Source organism: Lacerta agilis, chromosome 3 (genome assembly GCF_009819535.1).
Source record: "Lacerta agilis isolate rLacAgi1 chromosome 3, rLacAgi1.pri, whole genome shotgun sequence".
In the NCBI taxonomy this organism is placed as follows: domain Eukaryota; kingdom Metazoa; phylum Chordata; class Lepidosauria; order Squamata; family Lacertidae; genus Lacerta; species Lacerta agilis.
In genome coordinates, this window is record NC_046314.1 from 17,826,577 (window position 1) to 17,851,117 (window position 24,541).

At 42.4% G+C, this 24,541-nt stretch overlaps 1 protein-coding gene across 1 annotated transcript in view; it reads right to left on the bottom strand.

The window, feature by feature from the left end:
• Positions 1-21,169, bottom strand: part of APOB (apolipoprotein B) — a 42,152-nt gene extending 20,983 nt beyond the window's left edge. Inside the window, exons 1-18 of the mRNA XM_033142956.1 lie at positions 21,055-21,169; positions 19,150-19,185; positions 14,153-14,268; positions 13,404-13,549; positions 12,304-12,457; positions 11,957-12,112; positions 11,104-11,228; positions 10,878-10,960; positions 9,528-9,750; positions 7,887-8,114; positions 6,642-6,759; positions 6,373-6,519; positions 5,585-5,796; positions 4,673-4,913; positions 2,885-3,061; positions 2,273-2,464; positions 1,344-1,511; positions 427-638 (exon numbers count right to left, since the gene is read on the bottom strand). Of these exons, the coding sequence (XP_032998847.1) occupies positions 427-638; positions 1,344-1,511; positions 2,273-2,464; positions 2,885-3,061; positions 4,673-4,913; positions 5,585-5,796; positions 6,373-6,519; positions 6,642-6,759; positions 7,887-8,114; positions 9,528-9,750; positions 10,878-10,960; positions 11,104-11,228; positions 11,957-12,112; positions 12,304-12,457; positions 13,404-13,549; positions 14,153-14,268; positions 19,150-19,185; positions 21,055-21,109 (2,789 nt within the window). The 5' untranslated portion in view covers positions 21,110-21,169. The remainder of the gene's footprint in view (positions 1-426; positions 639-1,343; positions 1,512-2,272; positions 2,465-2,884; positions 3,062-4,672; positions 4,914-5,584; positions 5,797-6,372; positions 6,520-6,641; positions 6,760-7,886; positions 8,115-9,527; positions 9,751-10,877; positions 10,961-11,103; positions 11,229-11,956; positions 12,113-12,303; positions 12,458-13,403; positions 13,550-14,152; positions 14,269-19,149; positions 19,186-21,054) is intronic.
• Positions 21,170-24,541: the final 3,372 nt, after the last annotated feature.

Below are 24,541 nucleotides of genomic sequence, written 5' to 3' on the forward strand. Positions count from 1 at the left end.
CCTTAAGTAGGCATAGGATTGCAGGCTTATTATGGGATCTCAAAGCACCTTCTCATCTCATCCCTAAACTGCAAACTACCCCAACTATTTAGCTTTAGCACCAGAGAAATTTAAAACTACTAGAAATGTTCATTACACAGCAGATACCCTAATATTTAAACTGATTTGTGTAATGCATTTCGCCTTGGGAATGCAGAGAAATACAATGTCTGAACCAGTGGATAATGCTTACAGCCAGGAGCTAGTTTTGTGAAGGCTGCAGCTTGAAAAAGAGCCTTGCCAACTGTAGCAATTGTTGCTGGGCATTTCCTTAACAAGCCTACCCACCAGTTACCTTTCTCATGAGCATGGAAAAGGCAGCACAGGTTTTACAGTTTGAGAGCAATAGCAGAGATGCTCACAGAACTCAAATCCCTCCAACAGTACCTGATACTGAGGAGCTTGGTTGGAGTCTTTGGTGCAGGAATGCTGACCTTCAGCTGCCCAGCTTTCAGTCCGACGTGGGCTTCGATTCCAGACTCATGGTATATGTTGGTGTTCATCTGGATGCCGTTTCTAGCAAACACAGGGATGTTCACTCCTATGTGAGTCACAAATTCAACTGCCACGGATGGTTTTGCAACCAGTTCTGCTTGCATCTACAGTGTGGACACAAAACACACAAAAAATATATTTATTTCTATCACAGATACTTTATTTTTGTTGTGGTAAATAGCAGAATAATCTATTTCTATTCCTAGTGATGGGCAGATTGGCAGTGCATTCTCCTAACTGGTCTGTTAGAAAATAAATCTTGGCTCCTCGGGCGCAATGCCAAAGAAGCAATGCACTAGAAGATGGGGATTGACCGTCAAATTGATTTTGCCATGCCGTGCTACTTCTATACATAGGCTTCCCCACAGATGGATGGCTTTTCAGCCAGTTGTGTTGATAGGGCTCAGAACCACATGCCTAGAGGATATGTGGATATGATCTGTTAATCAACATGTTCGGAACACAGCTTTTCGATGACTCGTTTCAAGAACCAGAGCCAACATGAGACCAAGATGCTTTGCTGCACCCATGCAACACACACACACACACACACATCCCTGTGTATCATTCTCTACTAGGTCAGCTCTGCAAGATGCAAAAGGATGTTGTGTGGTCCATTCCAATAAAGTCTTTGTAGGCAACTAGAGCACTATGTACACAATAGAACTCCAATTGGAAAAAAAAAATCAGGAAATTTCACCACCTGTAAAGTGGTGCACTGCTGGGTATTAGCTTAGCAGCCTCAGAACACCACATGCTATTATTTAGGTATTATATCCTATTTAAGTTGTAAGCAAGCTAAGACTCACAGTCCTCTGTAAAATTTTCACTTTAGCCTTGGCTCCGGGAGTGGCTATTCCAGAGAAAGCAACCTTTAATGGCAACCCTGCACCTGTCGGCAGCTCAAATTCATTGTCCATGAAGATGTAGTGAACAAAGAGATCATTGTCGATCCCCCCTGAGATGGCTTGGGCGATCTATGGGCAAAAAGATAAAAACATTTGTTAAATGCCTACCAGATACTTTCCCAATGAAATTTGGAGGAGGAGGAGGAGGAGGATAAACATGATGGTGATCATCATTCTCTGTGTCCTGTGATATTCATGCAAGTGGCACCTTGCTACAGCCTTTCAATAGTAGTAGTAGTAGTAGTAGTAGTAGTAGTAATAATGGAAAATTATTTCAAGTATCTGATTTAACGAAGAAGTGGCTGCAGTGGAAGCCACAGGCCTTCATTATATACCTGAACCCACCCCCTAGGAATGGCCCATCCCCATGCCCACTCATAACTGATTCCCCAATTGAGTGAGCAGGCGGGATCTACTTCTCCAGCAGCAAGCTCAGCCCAGGGACCTCCTTTGTTTTCCCCGTCAGATTATGGAAAACGAGGAAATGTCAGTCCACAATGGCACCCACCAAGAAGGGTGAGCAGTCTCGTACAAATGTTGTTGTTGTTGTTTAAAGAAAAATGTGCCAGGGAGCACAATTTGGATGAATACATTGGTGGGGGCTTCAACCCTTTGCTGCTCTCCCTACTGCAGTCCTAATCCAGATCAGGGTGCAATGCTTTGGAAGAAATGCTCCGATTCAATGGTCGTCTGTGTCCCAATGAAAATAGCAGGCCAGGCCCCCCACTCTGCATCAGGACCTCAGTAGCAGAGGCCAAGAGTTAAATTCTCTTTTAAATGAAGGAGACAGAAACACGGACAAGATGGTTTTCAGCATTTTGAAAATATACCTTCTCGGGCACAGTCTGAAGCGTGAGGAGGCTTTTCCGAATTAGATTTCCAAGTAGCTTGAAGTCACTGAGTTTCAAGTAGCCAAGCTCTTCCCCAAACATTCTCAGGTAGGCTCTGGCTTCAGGTGTTTCTTTGGAGGTGATTTCTCTGATCATTTTTTCAAAATTAAGCATGATTCCTTTCATGGGATCCTGAAAAATGTTTTAAGGAAGGCAAAAAGTAAAACTCCAACCACTATCATAAACCTCTAGGATCACATGAGGTACCGATGGCTAGCAAAGCCCGTGTGGAATGTATGATCTCATCTTAAAGAGGGATCTCTGCCCAAAATGGCCGTCAATCTGATGCCAACATTTCTTACTCCGAGCAGGAAACAAATTTCCTTTAAAAATTAATATATATTAATATTAATATATTTTGGGGTGTTTTCTGTATACTTTTGGTTCTTCTTGTCATTTTCATTTTTGAGAGTAACTCCATGTACAGCCTTATGATAAAATGTGGTTTTCAACCACTGCACCCCGCTAAACTTAGTCAAACATTGCTACAGATTTGAAGGGTTTGTTTTTAAAAGCCAACAGCACCGTTTCATCTAGAAAACTGTGGTATACCTGATCTTGTGTTCCATCCTTGGAGTACCCAAAATAGTTGAAAAGCGCTTGAGAAACTTCATCTGGCACCTTGCCATCTACCCAATACAAAGCTTTTGTGGCACTGTCAGGGAAAAACCCACTTGGTCCGAACATGGCTTCTAGTGTCGGCTCAAAGCTTTTCCCATCCAAGCCGATCTGATGAAAATGAGGAAAAAAATAAAACAAAGCAGAGTGAATAATAGAAGAGTATTTCCCCCCCCCCCTTGAGAACACCAAGTTAATTGGAAGGTGGAAACTCTACAGGCAAGCCGCAAAGGCATAACATAGAGAGTTGAGTGAGCAAGCAAGGGTCTAGCTTAGGGGTAATGCTGTCACTTAACTTGTCTTCCTCTCAGTTGTGACTTGTTGGATGTAACACTAATTGTGTGCTGCTGTTATGCTAGGTCGTTGCATTTGTGAGCCTTGTCTTCTGATATCAAGATGTTAGCAAGTCATAAGAGGAGCCTTGCTGGGTCAGACCAAGGTAAAGGTAAAAAAAAGGTAAATGACACCTGGACAGTTAAGTCCAGTCAAAGGCGACTATGGGTTGAGGCACTCATCTCGCTTTCAGACCGAGGGAGCTGGCGTTTGTCCACAGACAGCATTCTGGGTCATGAGGCCAGCATAACTAAACCGCTACTGGCGCACGGAGGACTGTGACAGACGCCAGAGCGCACAGAAATGTTGTTTGCCTTCCCACCACAGCAGTACCTATTTCTCTACTTGCACTGGCGTGCTTTCAAACTGCTAGGTTGGCAGGAGCTGGGACAGAGCAATGGGAGCTCACCCCGTCACGGGGATTCGAACCGCCGACCTTCTGATCGGCAAGCCCAAGAGGCTCAGTGGTTTAGACCACAGCACCACCAGCTCCCTTTTAAGGGTCAGAGCAAAAATCTATCTGATTCAGCATCTTACCTTCTACTTGACCAATCTGCTGCATGTGAGAAGCTCAAAAGGCGGTTGTGAAGGTGATAGTCCTCCTTCACTGCTTCCCCCCAGTGATTTGTATTCAGAGACATACAGTGGTACCTCGGGTTGCGGAAACGATCCATTCCGGGGTGCCGTTCACACCCCGAAAAGTCCGCAACCCGCGCACGCACGGCGAAACCCAGATGTAAACACTTCCAGGTTTGCCACGACCGTAACCTGCGCCGTTCGCAACCCGCAGCAAACACAACATGAGGTACTACTGTACTGCCTTTCATACTGCAGGTAAACATATAAGCCATCATGCATATTGGCCATATTTTTGCATTTTTATTCCTGCTCCAATTGATGACTGGCCACCCTGCCATTTCTTGCACCTTTTGATAACTGAGATCTTGGGAGTGTGCACCCGTTTTCTAATTTCATCAAGTTGCTGTTATTTTGAATTTTAAACCTTTGTACACTGCTTTAGGGCTGAAAAAGCGCCGTATAGAAAATAGTAGCACATAATATAATACAGTCATACCTTGGAAACCGAATGCCTTGGCTCCTGAACAAATCAGCTCCTGAGTAATCAAAACCCGGAAGTGAGTGTTCCGGTTTTTGAATGATTTTTGGAAGCCAAACGTCCGGCGTGGCTTCCATGGCTTTCGATTGGCTGCAGGATGCTCCTGTAGTCAATCAGAAGCCACACTTTGGTTTTTGAACGGTTCCGGGAGTCGAACAGGCTCACAGAATGCATTCTGTTAGAAAACCAAGGCACCACTGTACAGATACATTTATACGCTGAAGTCAATAATAGCAAGCAGACTGAAGTAAATGCTAAGAAAGCTGTTGTACCTCAAACACATCTATGGGATTCAGTCCAGTCAGCTCCAGTGTAGTTTTCAGCATGGATCCCTTAGGTACATAGCTGCTTGAATCAAACAGCAGGTCTCCTTCCAGTTTTCCTGAAATTGGACCATCGGACCATGGCAGAGACAGCGTCTTGGAAGCCTGATAATTTTGTGAAAATCTTCGGAAGTCCTTGGCTGGTGGAACTTGAGCTCCTTTAAGAGCCTCATTAATTTTTCCTCTGAGCCTGATGACATTAAAATAGAGTGGCAAAATTATTAATACAATATTTCGTACAATATTCAGGTAGAATTCAGCTACGGTAGGTTTCTGGCATAAAAACTCCATTTAATATATTTTTATTCACATCTCTTTAGGGAACGTTATACTTAGTGGCTTAGAGTTCTGGTGCCTTAACTCAGCAAAAACCAATGGGACTAACAGGAATCTCACAAAGACCTTGAAATGTCAGCTTCATGGGACCAAAAATATAAAGCACTCTCACATTGTGCCACATATAAAATGGAATTTTGGTGCTGGGAGCCAAATTATATTGCAATTCCGGTGATGGTTCAAAAAAAAAAAAAAGGCTAAAATGGCAGCCCGCTAGCCCAGTCTGGTCCCCCTACCTGAAATTTAGTGAGCATCTTCCTTCTTCCAATATAGCTGATTCACTTCTATTTCAGCAGCCAACACAGACCACAAAAATTGTGTAGCAATTTGTGCCATTATCCTTTTGATTATGACATGGTTGGAGAGGGGGACACTCTAGCCCTCATACACACCTTAAAAGTGCTATTTTCCAGGAAAAGAAGTGGCAAAACTCACCATGAACTCCTCCATTGTTCTCTTATAAAGCAATAGCTCAGTTGGTAAACATTTGAAGCTACATCAACAGATTTTAAAATAATTACTTACAATTCAGTGTAAGGGTCTGTCGAGTCTAAGACGTTGGCAATGTGGGAGGCTACAAAGCTTTTCACTTGTTCATTCTTGTCCTTTTGAAGACTTTTAATGACCTTGGAAATGTCAGATGAGGAAGGGTGTCTCATCAGCATGAGATAAGCTGCCAGACGTTTCTCAACTGGTGAAGAAGTCTCCTGGAAAACCTTGACTAGAACCCCTTGGTCCTGTAACAAGATGAACAAAGTAAAGTTAAAGAACAAAAAAATGGCAACTAGAAACGGCTTGACTTTGGGTTTAGGAAACATTTGAGTTTCAGCTCTCCTCGTTTCCGCACACAACGTTTGTTTGAATAATGAGTGACGCTGTTTGAGGTCGATCATAGGTGTAAAGGTTATCTGCAATATGATCAGCAGTGTGATTCAATGAGCTTCCTGCTTTTAATTAGGAGTGTACCTTGGGTTAAGAACTTTACCTCAGGATGAGAACAGAAATCGCGCGCCAGTGGCATGGCGGCAGAAGGAGGCCCCATTAGCTAAAGTGGTACCTCAGGTTAAGAATGGTTTCAGGTTAAGAACGGTCCTCTGGAATGAATTAAGTTCGTAACCAGAGGTACCACTGTAACAACAACAACAACAACAATAATATTCTCTGACATCACTACATTTAATATATAATTAAATTCCACTAATGCTAGTTTACACAAGGTATGCACAGTTACTAAGAAACTAAATGTGATTTGTTTGATTGCTTAAAGCATAATTTTATGGAAGGGTGGGGAACATGCAATACATTCTGTTTACCTCAGCAGTGATAGTCATTTTTCTCAGTGCCTGAATGGCTGCTTTCTGGACTGCAGGTGATGCCACATTACTTCTAATGCACATTTTCAGAGACTGTTTCACACTGGGATTGGCATCTTCTATCACTTTTCCCATATTGCCAATGGCCTGTGAATCACATAAAAAAAAGTTGAATATAGGGGCTTCCCTCTCCCAGCCAAGGAATATTAGCATTCAAACAAGGGCAAATGATGCATTTTAAAACAAAACAAAACAAACAAACAAAATACCCTCAGGGTCAGGTAGGTGAGTTCCTCATCTCCAGAGCATTCGTTGCTGATCTGTGACACCATAAAATTAGCAACATCATTTATTTCTTCTGTCACTATCCTGTTGCTATCATAGAATCTGGAAGAAAGGGAAGAGAACTTAGGTGCTAAGATGTTAATTGCAAGCCTTAACAAAATGCATTTTCCCCCCAGAAAAAAAGAAACTTCCCACATTTAGATATCTTTTTCAATAATGGACTTGCATTTTGCCTACTTAAAAAAAGAGCCTGTTGATGCCATTGGACTCCATTGTGACCAGGAATGACAGGAGGTGTATCTAACAACTTCTGGGAACATAACACTGAGGAAGCCCTCTCTAGATGGCCTCAGCCTATCAGTAATTCAGTAAAATTAATCAATCCAACCTATGCACTGAAACTTGCATATGAATAAGAGCTTTCATGGGAAAAGCACATATTCTTTCTTTTTACACAGTGCATGAATATTGAGCTGGTGTATTCCATTCCATTGAATGTAAGGGGAGAGGGATAAATTAACAGCCCCACCCCATAAAAAAATAACAAGGAAAAGCCATTGCACCAAGCTGGCAGGGCTTAGAAAGGGTGGTATGGAATTTCCTCACCGCAACAATAGCTGTCCGGCTTTGGCAGTAGATAAGCAGAACAAAGGAAAAGGAGTCTTCTTACCAGTTAGAAACTTTAATGATCACAGCAAGAGAACAAAGAACCCATTTCCTAGGAATGGCAGTGCTCCCAATTAAGGATAACACCCCTTTACGTCCCTAGTCACCCACGTCACTCCTACGTCTTGTAACCTGAGTTTGTACCCTCTGCGCTTTCTGTTCTGCCACTTTCTCAGCTCTTCATGACTTTGGGGGGAGTGGAGGAATGCTTTCCAGAGACAGTGAATCTGTTAACTCTCTCCCTCCCAGTGCGTCTTCTCCTAGCTGTTCCCCATCCAGTATTTCCCAGCTTCTGCCTTCTGAACTATGCCCTTCTGCAAACCACTGTTCCAAATCTATACTGTCCTCCTGCTCCTGGGAAGATTCAGGATCCTGATCAGGAGCAGGGGGAGGGGGAGGCTCCCACCATTCCTCTTCAGTGCAGCCCTCCTCAGCCCGGTCCCTGACAATAGCATTGCTGTCAACCTGCTAGTTGGCTAAAGGTCTTTCAGACAATGCTGCAACCACATTATATTCCTTAAAAAATCAATTTCAGGTCAAAAACGCACCCAGTCACCACATACCTGTTGACGGCGTGACTCAAGGCATAAAAAGAAGCTCGGCTTGGGCGATACTGGGCTGTGTTGAGGATCTCCCGTATCCTTTTCGTGCAGGGTGAAGGCAGCAGCGCCAAGCTGTATGTGACGGCATCCAGTACAAGTGAATCGACGTTGCTTGTCCTCAGGACTTGGAGGATCGCACCAAAGCACTCTGGGGTACCGCACTGAGTCAGAGCCTGTATTGTAATCGAACTGAAGGGAAACAAACCAACCAATTTCAAATCTGATGCAAAGGATTTGACACTATCATGGCGCCATCGTTAAGTCATCCATACACAGCCATTTATTGTTATTTCTGGTACTTCTGCTCCTGTTAACTTTTATATGCCCCCACCACTCTATAGAAATGTGCCAATAAATGAAAAACAATGACGATGTGTGTACACGCACTAAATTATCATAACTCAGCGGATGCCGGCCAATACATTTGGTGGCTGGAATGGGGAATGCTGCGCCCGTGTTGTGTGACACTTTGCTTCCAACCAACCCTCCCCAGCCTACTGGAAATGGGGTTTGGTGGAGGCAGCATGTTTGGGATGGGTGAAGGACTGGGTAGAATTGAAAGATGCAGGAATTTTGTACTTAGAAGGATACAGCCGAGCTTTTGGGTGGCATAGCTAGCTGTACTACGATAAGACTAAAGTGCACAAGGGAGTCTTTAATCATGTGATCAGGAAGAGCCTCTATAATGTTTGGGCAAGATATAAAGAACTTTGAGAAAGGAAGACCGCCATGTTGGCTATCCCCGATGGTGGCACTTAAAAAATTAAACATGGGGGGGGGGAATTGGGGAACTTACAAAGATCTCCTTGACTTGAATTCAAAGAGGGATCTATAAGACTTTTAAAGGGGGAAGGATAGTTATAGGTCGGTTTCAGTGTTTTCAAGTGAATGAAATTTTCAGGAAGGACAAAGAGAGAGGATGTATCAAAGGCGGGGCGGGTCAAAATTTGGAGAAAAAAACATATTGAGGAATAACAAAAAAATTATATCTAAAGTATATAAAATCTTGTTAGAATGGGAAACTAAAGATGAGCTAGCTAAGGCTGCAATTATACACCGGGCATCAGATATTGGACATAGTATTTAATTCTCGGCTTGGGAGAAGTTATGGAATAGAATGATAATTTTTTCAGCTTGCTGTTTGATTAAGGAGAATATATTAAAGATGCTTTATAAGTGGTATCTGACCCAAATCAGGAAGTCCCTAATTTTATTTTCACTTCTGTCATGAACTCAGTGGCCTGTTGAATTTTGATACCAAGAAGAAAGGTTTCGTTCTGGATCATGAGTGTATAGCTGCTAACGAATGGATTTTGCCAACAAACAGGACAATGAGTAAATTTGACTATCTGATGGAAGGTAAATGTTTAATTGTTGTCCTTGGGACCGCTGCAAAAAAAAACAACCCCAAAAACCCATGTCGGCCAATATTCTTTCTCCCACACTTTTCCATGCTGCATACTCTCGACTTCTGTCTCCCCATTGCAACACCTGAACAGTGGACTATTGCAACAAAGCTTTTGACCGAACAACCAGTGAGTCGCCTCATTTGCTTTCACTGTGAGTGCTTCCATATTTACTCAGTTCCCGTCGATAAAATACCTGGAAGTTTCCATCATCTTTGGCACCAGGGGACCCAGAGTAGCATTGTGTAAGCCTCTCAGTCCGGTCACAAATCTGTAGAAGAGGCTGGCTCTTTTCTGGTTCTGCTGGGAGACGGACAGTTTCTGCAGTTCCTGAAGGACTCTCAGAACAGCATCGCCATGCCTGTGGGATTTGGCCTCCACACTCTCCGAGGACAAGCCTCTCTTTACCAGGCCATTGACTGTAAAGAAACGCATGTTATCAGAAGGATGCTGTATGTTTGCATTTCTGGGACACCCTCTACACCCCCCCCCAAAAAAAATAATGCCTTGCAAAATATAAACATGCTGTCCTAGGTTGTATCCCACAGTGACTTAGTGCCAGTGGAAAGCACTGGCATGAGACGATCTGTTTTTGTTGACCTACCATACCTACTGCAGATCCCTGGGCTCTTCAGAAAATCTGCTTTTCAGAGTTGAGGGAGCATCTCAATCACTATAGGCAATGGCATGTAGGGTGGGCATAGGTAGAGACCATTGGCAAAAATTATGTGCTTTGTCTTGTGCCAGTGGCATTGCTTTCTACTGGAGAAAAGTCAACATTGGATACAACCTTTCATCATCTTGATCTTACATACATCCCTGGGATAGCTCAGTCAATAGGGCATGGGACTGTTAATCTCAGGGCTGCGGGTTCAAGCCTCATGTTGGGCAAAAGATTCCTGCATTGTGGAGGGGGGGGTGGACTAGATTACCCTTGTGGTCCCTTTTCAACTCTACAGTTCTATGATTCTATGATCATTTTTGCATAAACAACTCATCCATACATTCTCAGTGTTTCTGTGATTAAATCAACTCGTATTGGTCGTATTTTTATATAACTACCATTTTCAAAGAGTTCAAATTATCAGGTTGTGAAATAGCAGAACCTTTATTCTCCCCAGTAAAAAATAGCCTCATTGTGACAAAATGTCAAGTAATTTCTGGCCTTCAGAACAACCTTACAGAAAATGGAAACTTTGAGTTAGCATGAAGTTCCCTGATTGTCTTTTCAGAAGCCCTACATTATGTGCTGCTCATCTGATGGGTACGGTTTCAGTTCATTCATATTATCACTGGTATGTGAAACCCCTTTGCCTGATAGGTTGGGATTTTAAACACAGATGGATCCAGGAACATGCCTTCGTCACACCCAGCTGCATACACCACAAACATAGCATAGGTTTCTCCTTCTTTCTTTATATACCTGTGCTGGGAAATTGCATGTATCCTTTCTCTACATTTGTGAGTTTGAACACTGAAAATTCCTTGCATTACATAAGCCCCGCAGGAAACAGATCAATCTGAGAGAGATTTCTTAAAGCCTTACCATCTATGTCTCTGTTGTTGGTTTGAACGGTGTTTTCAAGTTTCAGAACCTGTTTGACTTTGGACATCATGCCATACTGTTGTCTAAGTGGGCAATAAGAGGAGGGGGGAAGAAACATTTTTAAATGCATAGTCAAAATGCAAAGTTGTATACAATATGTGTGTTTCAACCGCAGCCTATAACCCTAATCGGGAAGGGATCAAGAGAGACATGACATGCAACCTACTTGTACGATGAAGGTAGGAACAAGTGCTCTTCCGTGCAGGTTGCCTCAGCTACATGTTTCTTCGTTGCATCGATGGTGTACTCACAATGCTGTTTGCTGCTTATCAGGGTGGACATTGGCGTATTCTGCAGAACACAATGGTGGCAGAGTTAACTTACTGTTCGCCCAAACAAAACAAATTGTACTGTAGCCACACATACACACACACACACACACACACACACACACCCCAGCTGTACTGTCACCTATATTGGCCTGCTAAGTGTGGCAAGGGGGACTGGCCACTTATCTGCTTTCCTGTATTTCTGCTCAGGTGCGTCTCTGATCAGGTAAAAATGCCCCTCATTGCGTGGCAGGATCATACAGAGCACTAGCCAGCCAAGCAGTTACATGTACAATGTAGTAAGTTAACACTTTGCAAATGTCCAGGTTTCAGAACACATACACGATCTAATTCCAGAGGCAGAATGATCTAATGGTTGGATTCCCCCCCCCAAAAAAAATGGATGCCCCCAACCCATCATGCCTCAGTTTAACCCGTGTTTTTCTGCATAAGGCTTAGGCTCACCTCATTATTTTGGCGAGGGCCATTTCTCCTACCCAAGAATGAAACAACCTACAGAGTGGATTTAACATCATAAAAATACCTTCCTTCTTTTCTTTTTAATTTAATATCCAGCCTGAGGGAAGGTTATTGGTAACTTACAAACGTGCTTCTTGTATTGTGAATCTTGGTCATATAATAAAATTGTTTCACCACTCCAGGGTTGGGAAAGAGTGGTTTCCAGTATATTGATAAGCTGGAAGTCTAGCTTTGCCTGTGATGACAAAATTCTCATTTCATGCTCCTTACCAAGCCTTTGACGAGGGCAAGTGGGCTGACATAATTTCTGATGGGGCTGAAGTTTTCACAGGATTTCAGGTTTCTTCTGACTACAATGTCTGCGGCGTTGCTGCCTTTCCTGCTTCTTATTTCAATGTCGCTGTCGCATTTTCCATATACAGTATCCTAAGGGGAGGAAAATATACACTATTCATTGTTTGCGTCTCCAACGTCATTTGAAGCCTAACTGAAAGACTTCCCTGATGATCCAAGGTTGGCTTTTCCATTGGGAGAAGGTCCTTTCCTCTTGGCCATTCAACTAGGTTTCACTACCTAGATTAAAGGAAAATAAAGTGATGGATGACTATGCAACTTACCATAGAGAGTGTTTGGGAATTGGTGTCTGTCTCCATGGGCACCATGAGAGCTGAGATTATTCCTCTCTTGATGTTGAGTATGTGCATAGGTTCATTGTCCTCAGGGTACAGCTGGAAATTCTTCCCATCTTGAACACTGAATTTCAGCGCATACCTGTGCAAAACGAATAAAAACAACATTTAGGGGAAGAAATGCAGATGCGCGTGCACATAGGCATCTACTATGTGTGGCCGGAGCATCCTGGGACTGTTGCTTTATGGACGTCCCAGAGCTGCGCAACATCAGGAAGATGCCCAGAGAGGTTTGTCTCATCCCGGGGGCTGTGTGGGGCCCCCAGGGGCGTATCCTGACAGCTCTGTGATTGTGTCCAAAAATACGGTTTCAAAAATCCTAAAGAGGCAACTAAGAGGTGAGCATTTAGAGTTGCTCCAGGATCTTGAGTTTTAAAATTAACAATTCACTCTCTAGTTGCATCTTGGAGACACCACTGCTCTCTGTAGCTGCTATCATTCTCAACAGATGGCAGAAATGACAGGAACTATGGCCTCTGAATAATACTTGTTAGGCTAACAAATAAATGGAGGGCTGTCATGCTCGTGTCCAGCTTGTGGACTTCCCCAGGCATCTTGTTGGCCACCATGAAAACAGGACATTGGAGAAGATAGGCCTTTGGCCAGTATCACCAGAACTCTACTTATGTGTTCTTAAAAAGGTAAAGGGACCCCTGACCATTAGGTCCAGTCATGTCCGACTCTGGGGTTGCGGCGCTTATCTTGCGTTACTGGCCGAGGGAGCCGGCGTACAGCTTCTGGGTCATGTGGCTAGCATGACAAAGCCGCTTCTGGCGAAACAGAGCAGCGCATGGAAACACTGTTTACCTTCCCGCTGGAGCGGTACCCATTTATCTACTTGCACTTTGACGTGCTTTCGAACTGCTAGGTGGGCAGGAGCTGGGACCGAGCAACGGGAGCTCAAGCCGTCACGGGGATTCGAACCGCCGACCTTCTCATCAGCAAGCCCTAGGCTCTGTGGTTTAACCCACAGCACCACCCCGCGTCCTTAGGGCTCATTAAATATCATTTAAGGCAGTTTTTCTTACTGGGACATGTCAGCAGCAAACTTATCGAAGTTCCTTGACTTCTTCAGTATAGGCCTTCCCTCGGGGTCAATTCCAGACACCTCCCGGAGGGAGCAGTGGCTTGTCCTGAGGATGAAATTGCATAGTTGTGGGACTTCCAGCTCAACCTGAAACAGAAAGAGTGCAATATAAGCCAACATGAGATTTTCTGCAACCAATTAAATTACAGTAACTGCAGTTTGAGTGGTTCTTATTAACCAGTGATAATGTTCTCTTAGCTTCAGTGAATGGCTATGCAATGTCAGCAGAAAGGAAGCAGGTGGCTTGGGGCAAATAAACTAGCAAATACGCAGGAATGGTTTAGAATCCAAATCAAATGGGCAACCTTGTGATTCCCAGATGGTGGAAATGAGAGACGCTGGTGTTAGGGGCTATATATTCAAGGGCCTGGGGTCAAGAAAATAAATAATCGAGATTGATGTAATAGAGATTCAGAAGTATTCTCAGGCTTCTACCAATAGATAAAGCTTGTTACCAAAGAACATAACCTGATTGTTTTTGTCTAAAAACGCAGTCAAGTCCTAGAGTCAATGACTGCAGCCGGCCATCTTCCCAAGCAGATTTTGGGGAGCAATTGGCTTCACCTCCAAATACTAACTCTCCACTCACCACAGTACTATTTGTATGTACTTTGCCACAGAGACCCTTGTCATTGTTCATGTGTCTTTCTTAAATATTTCTGATTGGCATTGTTCCTTCTTCCTTCTTACCTTACACTGAATTTTGGAGCCAGTGTGTGAATCTGCCGTTCCTGTTACGCCGCTTGCTGTGTCCGCTTCGTAGTTATAGACATATTGCCTCAAGTGCTTAAATCTGGTTGTGTCTCCTACAAGGCGTACATGAGGAAGTAGATTTTTATTAATTTTTGCATACATTTACGTAGGTGTAAAAACACTGCGGTATTCTCTTTCCCACTCAAAGTTTCTTGGACTGCAGTCAGAAACTTGAATGAGGAAATGGCAATAAATTATCAGTGCTGGATATAGGAAACTATCTATTTGTATCATAGTTCAGGTTTTTTTTTAAATGAATTAGTTAAATGGCTCTGGGCGATATGGTAAAATGCAATCAATTTTTAGGAGTGATGTGAAAGTGTTTTAATTAATTGATGGATTTTCCATAAACTAGAGTATATGGCAGAGAAATGACAAATTTGACAAGCAAGGCATCAACAGTATTAGTATTATAAGAATTTCCATAGGACTTTTACTTTGTGACCTACTTAACCTTTCTTGTCTCCTTTATTCTCACAACAACCTTCTGAGGTGGATTAGACTAAAAGATAGTCAAGTGTAGTGTAGTGTCGTGGCTGCTGTGTTGGATTTGTACTGGAGAGACACTGGTTCAAATCCTATGCAGCTGTGAAGATCACTGGCTGACTTTGGACCAGTGAACACCTCTTTACCTAAACTACCTCACAGGATCGTTGTGATAAAATGGAAGAAGATCTATGTATACCAACTCCCATCTCCTTAGAGAAACTGCAAGCAATAACAAGTAAGCTTCATAAATGCAGTCCTTTTTGCTGCTTGTGCCAGTTTATAAAGTGAATCGCACTTTGAAATGATGCAACCAATTGGTGTTCTGTGATTGAAATCTATTGCACATCCCCCCCCTTTTTTTTTTTGAACAACTGCATTATATAGATACAGTGGTACCTTGGTTCTCAAACACCGAAAACCCGGAAGTAAGTGTTCTAGTTTTCGAACATTTTTGGGAAGCGGAACATCCAATGCAGCTATCGGCTGTTGTTTCCGGGGCACCTGCACTAATCAGCCTTGGTTTTCGAACATTTTGGAAGTCAAACGGACTTCTGGAACGGATTAAGTTCGGCGCTTTTGTTTTTGCTATTTAATTTGCATTTTTGTTTTTGAGGCTTTTTCGGTTAATTTGTTTTTGTGGCTGTGTGGAACCCAGTTCAGCTACTGATTGATTGATTGATTGATTGATTGTGTGACTGCAGAAATGGATAAAAGCCCCCCATCCAAACAATGACTATCATCAGTGCAGGTAAGAAAAAAAATAATTTGAATTTTTATTATCTACAATACTGTCTTACTTATTTTTATAGTCCAGTACATTGATTATTGCTTTCATTTTATGAATCAATGGTCTCCTTAGTTAGTAAAATTCATGTTGAATTGTTGTTTTAGGGGTTTTTTTGTTTAAAAAGTCTGGAACGGATTAATCTGTTTCTCATTACTTTCTCTGGGAAAGCATGCTTTGGTTTTGGAATGGACTTCTGGAACAGACTAAGTTTGAGCACCAAGGTACCACTGTAGTAGGTGGCACAGCACAACCTTTGTGTAAGGTGTGGACTGGTTTTGGACTATCTCATCCTCAACACTACAGACAGCATATACCACATCATCCACAAATAGATTTCAAACCACTGTTCTGTGCTCTTCACAACTTTCAGTGCACCTTTCTTTCCCTATCAGTTGAGAAATGGAAACCTGGCAAATTTCAACACCATTTCACTGTGATTATAAAGAGATAAGGACAGCAAAGTCATGGTATCCCTTTAGAGTGAATAAATTTAACTGGGGTTTTTTCCCCCCTATTGAACTTTTGGAATTTGCTGATGTGTTTTGTTTAAATTCATTAACATGCTAGCATAATACAAAACAGAACCAGTATTTTCAAGCAAGAGAGATACAAACGCCTGCATGTTAACTGGGGTCCTGAATGTGGTCTCACGTGAACAGGGGTCCTGAGAGGTGGAACCCGAGGGATAGGTGGAAAATAGGATACTGACTGAACCCAGACCTGTGAGCACTGGACTTTTGCTGCATGAGCACAATATTGAAAAGAGGGCCAGCACACTGAGTTCTAAAATTGCAGCTGAATTGTTGGGGGAAACTCATTCCAGACAATCCCTTTCACTGCAACAAGCGATCGGCGCTAACAGCTCCAACCGTTTGTTCATCTGCACAGATTTTTGCTCATTGCAATTACTCTGCAGCCCTCTGCTAAGTAAGAGGATCTCTGGTTCCAGGCCTCCGCCAACAAACCACTTGGTACATGTGGATGACTAAGTGAAACCAATCAACTCTCAGCGTTTCAGGCACCAAACTGACAATTAACTATATCTAGTCCTGTAGAAGTCCACTTACTCCTATAGGATGACTATAGATCTTGCTCAGCTGGCTCATCCAGACTGCCTTTTGTGCCGCATTTCTAGGCACAAGTCTGAGCTTCGACTGTTTGTGGGGTTTTTTTGTCCCAGCGCTTTCCCTGGGAAAACCAGCGTATTACCACTGAATTGGAGCAAATGGCAATTAGGTTTACTGCAGATTGGAGTTTGCTCCAATTCAGTGGTAATATGTGGGCTTTCCCGGGGGAAAGAACCAAGAACAAAAAACAAAAACCAAAGAAACCTGCTTGAAAACACTGGGAAACACAGCATAAAACAAAGTCTAAATGAGCCCTACATTTTACACAAGCTCAGCTAAATTTTACTCAGAGTAAACCTATTAAAATCAATTTACTCATGTCCATTAATGTCAGTGGGCTTACTCTGAGTAAAACATATTCGATCGCCACCCAGGACAACTTTTTCCTTTGCTCACTATATCCAGCAGAGAATTGGTATTTACTTTACTAATTCCTATGTACTATTAAATTTATATACAACACCTGTAAAAACTGTGTTTTTATGAAGGCATCTACACAAAACAAGATAAAACTGAGAAAAGCTGCAAAATGCATAACAGATCTCTAAGATGGGTTGAAAAAATCAGTTTGGCAGGAATCCTAACTACGTCTATCCAGAAGTTTGTCCCGGCACCAGATTTAGGGAGTGCGGAGAGCTTTCCTGCACAGGGCACCAAGCCCAGAGGACACAAAACTGTGAAGATCCATAATTGAGAAGATCCATTTGGGGGAGTCAAATTTTGGCCTAGCACATGCGCCATATTATGAAAGATTACCAAAGTTCACCCCAGTAGGGCCTACTGGATTCCATGGGGCCTACTTCCAGGTAAGTGGGGTTATGATTGCAGCCTAAGTCATGAGTATCTACAGCATAGCTGTCAACCCTCCCTGCTGTTCCCCACTGCTATATACATAGCTGTCAACCCTCCCTACTGTTTCCCAATGCTATAATAAGGGAATTTCCCACAAAAAAAGGAAAAGGTTGACAGCTATGGTCTGTAGACGGCGCTAAAACACCATATTAGGAAAGTGGAGCTTATCAAGGGACAGCGAGAAAAACACCAACTCATCAGATACTTTGACCCTCAAAATGAACATCAAGTATCTAGCCAATGAGTTCAGGACAAACAAAGTACTTTACAAAGGTTGCTCATAAACATTTCCTGATCCCTTGACCCTGGCATTTTCAGGCTACCCACTCCAATATTTTATTTTTCAGCAAACACTATATACATTTTAAGGAGTGTCTGTGACTTGGGACATTTGCAAGGCAATGGTGACAGTCAAAAGAAGGCTACTGACTGCCAACATTCACTGAGCTTTCACGCATTCAGAAATGTTGTCTGGGTTTGATAGAATTTACATATGAATGTCAAAAACACATCACATTTCAGACATTCGCCGAAACACGTTGGTACATTCAGATATTTGGGGTAACACTAGCTAAGAAGTAGACAAAGAGTTCTGTCATTTGTATATGGATAATACAGACATAATTTCTCAGATCCACGCCTGTAACACCCACTCCACCATAAAGAAATGAAAAGTCGGCTAACAAGAAGCAAGGCAAGACAAAGGGAACCCATGTTTAAAAGTCAGAACCCAAACTTCTGCCTTTCACAACCATGTTGGAAGCTACGTTTCTCCTTTACAGTTTCTAAGTGCAAAAGAGTTTTGCACAAGTAAAGATCCCGTAATATAATGGTATCGTTTTGAGGTCGTGTTTTACAGTAGGGGTCCCACTTGCAAAGCAGAGAAACTGTCGTAGGTATACCACACACTCGCCACAACCAAGAACACAGAACAACCTATTCGGTTAGGCTACGGAAAAGTGCTTCTTTCAAGCTAACTTCAGCAGCGGAAGGAGGCATTGCAAGAGCCACAGAAAACCTCTGAGATCATATGTGCGCCTGCAGGCACCATGCTGGTGACCGCTGTTTTAGAGGAAGGGATCAGGAAGGCATATAGGCACGCATGTAATCCCCCCTCCATGCACAGAAACCCACTTCACAACATATCTGGCAGGTATAAGAGCCAGCAAAGAAAAAATGTGGATTGATTTTATTGAATTTATATGCCCACAGCTCTCAGGGTGGTTCACAGAATAAAATCAGAATATAAAACCACAAAATAAATAATCAAAATAAAAACAACCACCACCCAATAACGGCCTGATTTGATAGTCTCTATTGGCCCCCATTTCATGTTTTGGATAGGCTGTCAAACTTTACAATTTTTGAAGCACATCACACACATTTATGCATTTTGTGTATATTTGTCATCCTCCCCACTTCCTGGCCCCAAACCCCAGTATCAATTAAAGCTAGAAATACTGCTTCGGGGAGGTGAATGGTTAGCAGCCACGGCTATCATCCCTTTCTAGCCAGTTCTAGCCAGTTAGCAGTGCACGATGATGTCTTCTCGGAATGGGCTTGCCACTCAGAACTCTGTGTGCATCGTATGAAGCCCAAACCCAAGAATTCGTTGAGCTGAAGTTTTGAGAAACCAGGAAGAGAAGAAGAGCATAAAAGACCAGATAAAAATTGCTTACTTGAACAGCCTGGATTTGAATTTTCAGGCCCATCTTCTGTAAAATAAATTAAAACAAAGGACAACTTCAGTTCCAATTATATACCAGAGGAACAAAATACAGTATAGTCGCCTTGTAAACATGCTGTTTATTGCTGTTGACCCACTTGAGCAGAGATGTTCACTCAAGCAGTTTGTGGATTGAATGATAAAGCTGCGTTGACTCTGATTTTTGTCTTTGCTAACAAGTAGACAATTTATTGTGCTGGTGAGGGATAATGCTTCAGTCTGAAAAATACAGACCTTCAAGAGCGGCATGGCTGGTAAATGAATTTATTGCAAATTGTCCTGTTCAATAACTGTTCTCCATCAAAATATACATTCTTACTCAGGCTGCTTAGACAACTGTCTGCTTTGAAAGGGTAAGTGCTGATAAAATATGCCTCCTTTCCAAAGGCTGTTTTGCTATGAGAATGAGTATGTGATTTGCCATATGCTTCCCTCTCTGAAATGTTGAAAAGATCCATTTGTGTGGCGTAACATGCATATCAAATAGCTGGCGAATCCACATTGTTGATCCAGAGAAAGCATTGAGTTACACTGAGCATCAGTTTAACATACAGAACCCAGCCTGCTAAAGTGCTATTTTCTTTAGTAGGTGAAGAAGAATGCAAAGGTATTAGATGCAGTCCCAATTTGTGAAGAATGCAGGTCCACCAAGCAGAAAGGGAAACTGAAGCCAGAGGTGACAACATCACTGTTTGGCTCCAAACAATGGGACTACTGAAGCAACTTTACATCCCAATCTGAAGCATGCTGACAGAGCAATCCTACTCAGAAGTAAGCCCCACTGAGTACAGTGTGTGTGTGTGTGTGTGTGTGTGTGTGTGTGTGTGTTCGAAATTCCCATGTGACTGGTCATAGGACTGTAGCCTTACTTTGAGGTCAACTGAAATCCAGAGGTTTCATCAGGAGAAAATGTGTTTGGGATCAGGATGCCAGCCTGCGATCCTGAACCCAATTCCATTTGTTTGAAGCCACTGACTTAAATGGGACTTTAAAAAGCAAAGGCCGCAATGTTAGTTCATTCAGGAAGAAAGCTCTCTAAAAGCAATGCTTGGGCAGCTGATTAGCACTGATGCGCAAGCCTTTCCATGTTTATTCAGATCCTAGTGGGACTTGCACCTTGGTGAACGCGTTTAGGATTGCAACAGCCTGATGGCCCAGTCCCATGCATGTTTAATTCTGGAACAGGTCCTGAAAGGTCCAGAGGGGGCATACTCTTCTCAGAAAGCATACATAGGACTGTTCCCTCAGTGCGTGTCCTTGGGACAAGATTGTAGCTTCATATTACAGCAAATGCTCTACACAGTGAGTTACACTGCGGATTTAATTCTTAAATTGTAGAACTTAGAAAGCTCATTCACTATTTGGTGACATTTTGGTTGTTTCAAATAAAGGTATTTTCCAATTAATTATGGGCTTTCTATTATGGTCCAACACATATTCCTTTCCGTTTACTTGTTTTGATCAATGTCATAAGCCACATTGGAGACTCTGGTTTAAAAACAACAGCAGCAGAATGCATTCTAATGAATACGTGAAGGAGCCTTTCAACAGACATGTATTTCTGTCACCAAACGCCATCTAACTTGTCACATTGCAGCTGACAAAACATCCTCCTTAAAGGGGTACAAAAGCTAAGGAAGCAGAAAACACACAGCGCCTGGTATGTGGAATAAACCAGGCATGTACCAGCAGAGTGAGCCTGTCTAGCTCAGATTTTCATAGATCCATAGTCTCCTCAATAGATAACCATCCCTTATGGGAGCAACGGGCCATTACAGTCTATTCACCACTTCCCTATTAAATGTAGTATCTGGGGACTGTCTTCAAAGGGCTAAAAGGCAGAAGCTACGGTACTTACGTGCCAAGGCAGCACTGCTGAGCAGCAGAAGCAGCCAGAGTTGTGGGGGCCCCATGTTGACCCTGTGGCTGCTCTGCCCTCTCCTCTCCTTCTTCTCCCAGTCCAGCGTCAAAAGAGAGTCTGAGCGTCCCCACTTGGACCTGCCTTTAAATAGTCCGTGGGAAAGCAGCTGAGCCAAACGGTTTAGAAGTTCAGAGCAAATTACAAAAGGTCCAAAGGTTGGAGTCCTGGATCCTCTCTGCGAGAGCTGCGGGAGGCTCATCTGGGCTGGTTCAGGCAGCAGAAGTGTGCAAAAGGCATGAAAGGGCAAAACAGTTCCCTGAGCTTCCTGGTTCATTCATATGCCATCTTACAAATGCACCCGTTTACCTGGGCATCTTTTGCATACAATGTTGGATATATTTTACAGACAATATGATAGCGTTAGGCATCCCAAAGGACCTTCCCCACTTAACTGAGCGGAGAACTACATTTGAGGAATTAGGATCCTTGGCTTTTAGGAAACATCTGAAGGCAGCCCTTTATAGGGAAGTTTTTGAATGTTTGATGTTTTATTGAGTTTTTAACATTTGGTCGGGAGCCACCCAGAGTGTCTGGGTGGCATGTAAATAATATTTGTTGTTGTTGTTCAGTCGTTCAGTCGTGTCCGACTCTTCGTGACCCCATGGACCAGAGCACGCCAGGCACGCCTATCCTTCACTGCCTCCCGCAGTTTGGCCAAACTCATGTTAGTAGCTTCGAGAACACTGTCCAACCATCTCATCCTCATATGCTTCCAGGCATATCCGCAACTGAGCGTCCTTTCGGCTTTGGCCCAGCCGCTTCATCAGCTCTGGACGCCTTCCGACCTGAGGGGCTCATCTTCCAGCGTCATAACTTTTATATGCCTGTTGTCTTTGTCCATGGAGTTTTCTTGGCAGGGATACTGGAGTAGTGGGTTGCCAGTTCCTCCTCCAGGTGGATCACGTTTGGTCCAAACTCTCCACTATGACCTGTCCATCTCGACCTGTCCATAGCTTCCCTGAGTAATTCAAGCCCCTTCACCACGACAAGGCAGTGATCCATGAAGGGGGTAAATAATATAATTATTATTAAATTATAATTATCCACACCAACTAAAACTCTGAACTGGCTGGGATTAATATTAGAGGGCTAAGCATATATATCCCTAACTGGTCTACAAACGATCACAGGTGTAGGTATCCTTAGGCCAGCGTAGATTGTTTGGGCCAAGGCTTTAGAATTGCAATTGAGATCAGTGCTCAACAGAATTCAAGGAAGTTCATACCCTCCAACATTTCTCCAACGAAAATAGGGACATCCCATTCCATAATGATAATTTTACTATTCATATCCTACACATCTTACTGGGTTGCCCCAGCACTCTGAGCAGCTTCCAACATATATAAAAACATAATATAACATTAAACATTTTTTTTTAAAAAAATTCCCTCTACAGAATTTGCCTTCAGCCAGCTTGGGGGTTGGATAACTCCATACCCTCCAACAATTCTCCAATAAAAGTAGGGGCAGCCTAAGGAAAAGCAGGACATTCTGGGAACAAATTAGAAACTGGGACGATTTCTCTAAATCAGGGACGTCCCTGGAAAATAGGGACACTTGGAGGGTCTGGAAGATGCTACTCTTTGCAAGCGTCATATATTTTGTGCACTACTTGGCATCTTTGTGCTCTTATGTCTGTTTTGGTTTTTAAAAAAATATTTTTTATTCATTTTGTCATAAAAAAACACATACAAACACACAAAAAGAACAAACAAAAACACACATATTTCTTGTACAATCATAACTTCCTTAACATTGTTACATGACTTCCCTCGGCCGATCCCATCTGAATTTCATTATTAATCATTATAGACATTATAGGAAAAGAAAAATTAACCTATTTTTAAACATTCTATATAAATTAGCCTAAATTCTAAATCTATATCGATAGCCTAAATTAACTTCCTTAAGGTACATTAAATATTACAATACTTCTTCAAATATACTTTAAACTTCTTCCATTCTTCTTCCACCGTCTCTTCTGACTGCTCGCGGATCCTTCCAGTCATTTCGGCAAGTTCCATCAGGTCCATCATCTTGATCTGCCAATCATGTATAGTTGGTATATCTTGGGTTTTCCAATTCCTGGCAAGTAGTAGCCTCGCTGCAGTTGTGGCATACAGAAAGAATGTAGAATGCTTTTGGGGGGATTTCTCCCCCTATTATTACAAGTAAAAAGGCTTCCGGTTTTTCAATAAAAGTGTTTTCAACACTTTTTTCACCTCATTATAAATCTTTTCCCAGAAGTCTTTTACTTTGGGGCACGTCCACCACATATGGTAAAATGTTCCATCTTTCGCTTTGCATTTCCAAAATTTATTATCAGGTGAACGATGCATTTTTGCCAATTTAACAGGTGTCAAATACCATCTATACCCCATCTATTTTCATCATAGTTCTCATGTCTGTTTTGGAGGCTGTGGTCCCTGTTGTGTTCCTCTTCCTTGGCTTCTCCCTCTGTTTCTCCTCGCACCACCAGTCCCTGTGCCAGCCTTGCATAAGATTAGAATACACATGCATTGCAAACAATTAAGATATCACACTTTCATGGCAACGATTTTTTGACTTGTTGCATATGCGGCCTGGTTCAGTGCATCATCTCATATCAGCCAAGGGAAACATGATTGATTGTAAGGTTATAATGATGTTAAAGATGTGCTTTAAAAACGCTGGGCTTTTATCAGTCCTTGCAGCCAGCTGTTTGTTCTGTTGTTTTTCCACAGTATTTTCAGTCCCTGAAACCATCTGAACTGCTCTCAGTATTTCTTCTAATAGAGACAAGAACCTGAACATTCACACATCTTCTAATAGAGACAAGAACCTGAACATTCACACATCTGACTTTGTGGAAGCACATGTCCAGTTTTGAGCAGAGAGAGAGAGAGAGAGAGAGAGAGAGAGAGAGAGAGAGAGAGAGAGATTGTGTGTGTCTTTCTGTACATTGAAAAATATATAATATTGTCCTTTTCATGCTACTAGGACAATAGTGATTTTGAAAAGGAACGGGAACCATTTACAATATATTTTCAGAAACAAAAACAAAAAAATGGACTCATTGGCAGGATTTAAATAAACATTTACAATTTTATTTACAGAGAACAAGAAGTATAACAATATGATAACATAGTATTATATACAAACAGCAGAATGTATCGTTTGATGTAATAAACCCGAAATGGAAGCTGAGGGAAGTCAATAGGGAGGGGGGAAATTGGAAAATGAATGTTTAGTAATGATATTGGATATTTGTTACGAGAAAAGAAAATCAATAAACATTATTTAAAAAGAAAAATATATAGTAAAATAGTGTACTTTAAGAGCATTTGTGGCAGTTACATTTTTAGTCTTTGTGATAACCAGAAATAGAGATGTGGATTAGGAATGATTACATATAGATTGAAACATGGGGCTGGGGGGAGGAGAG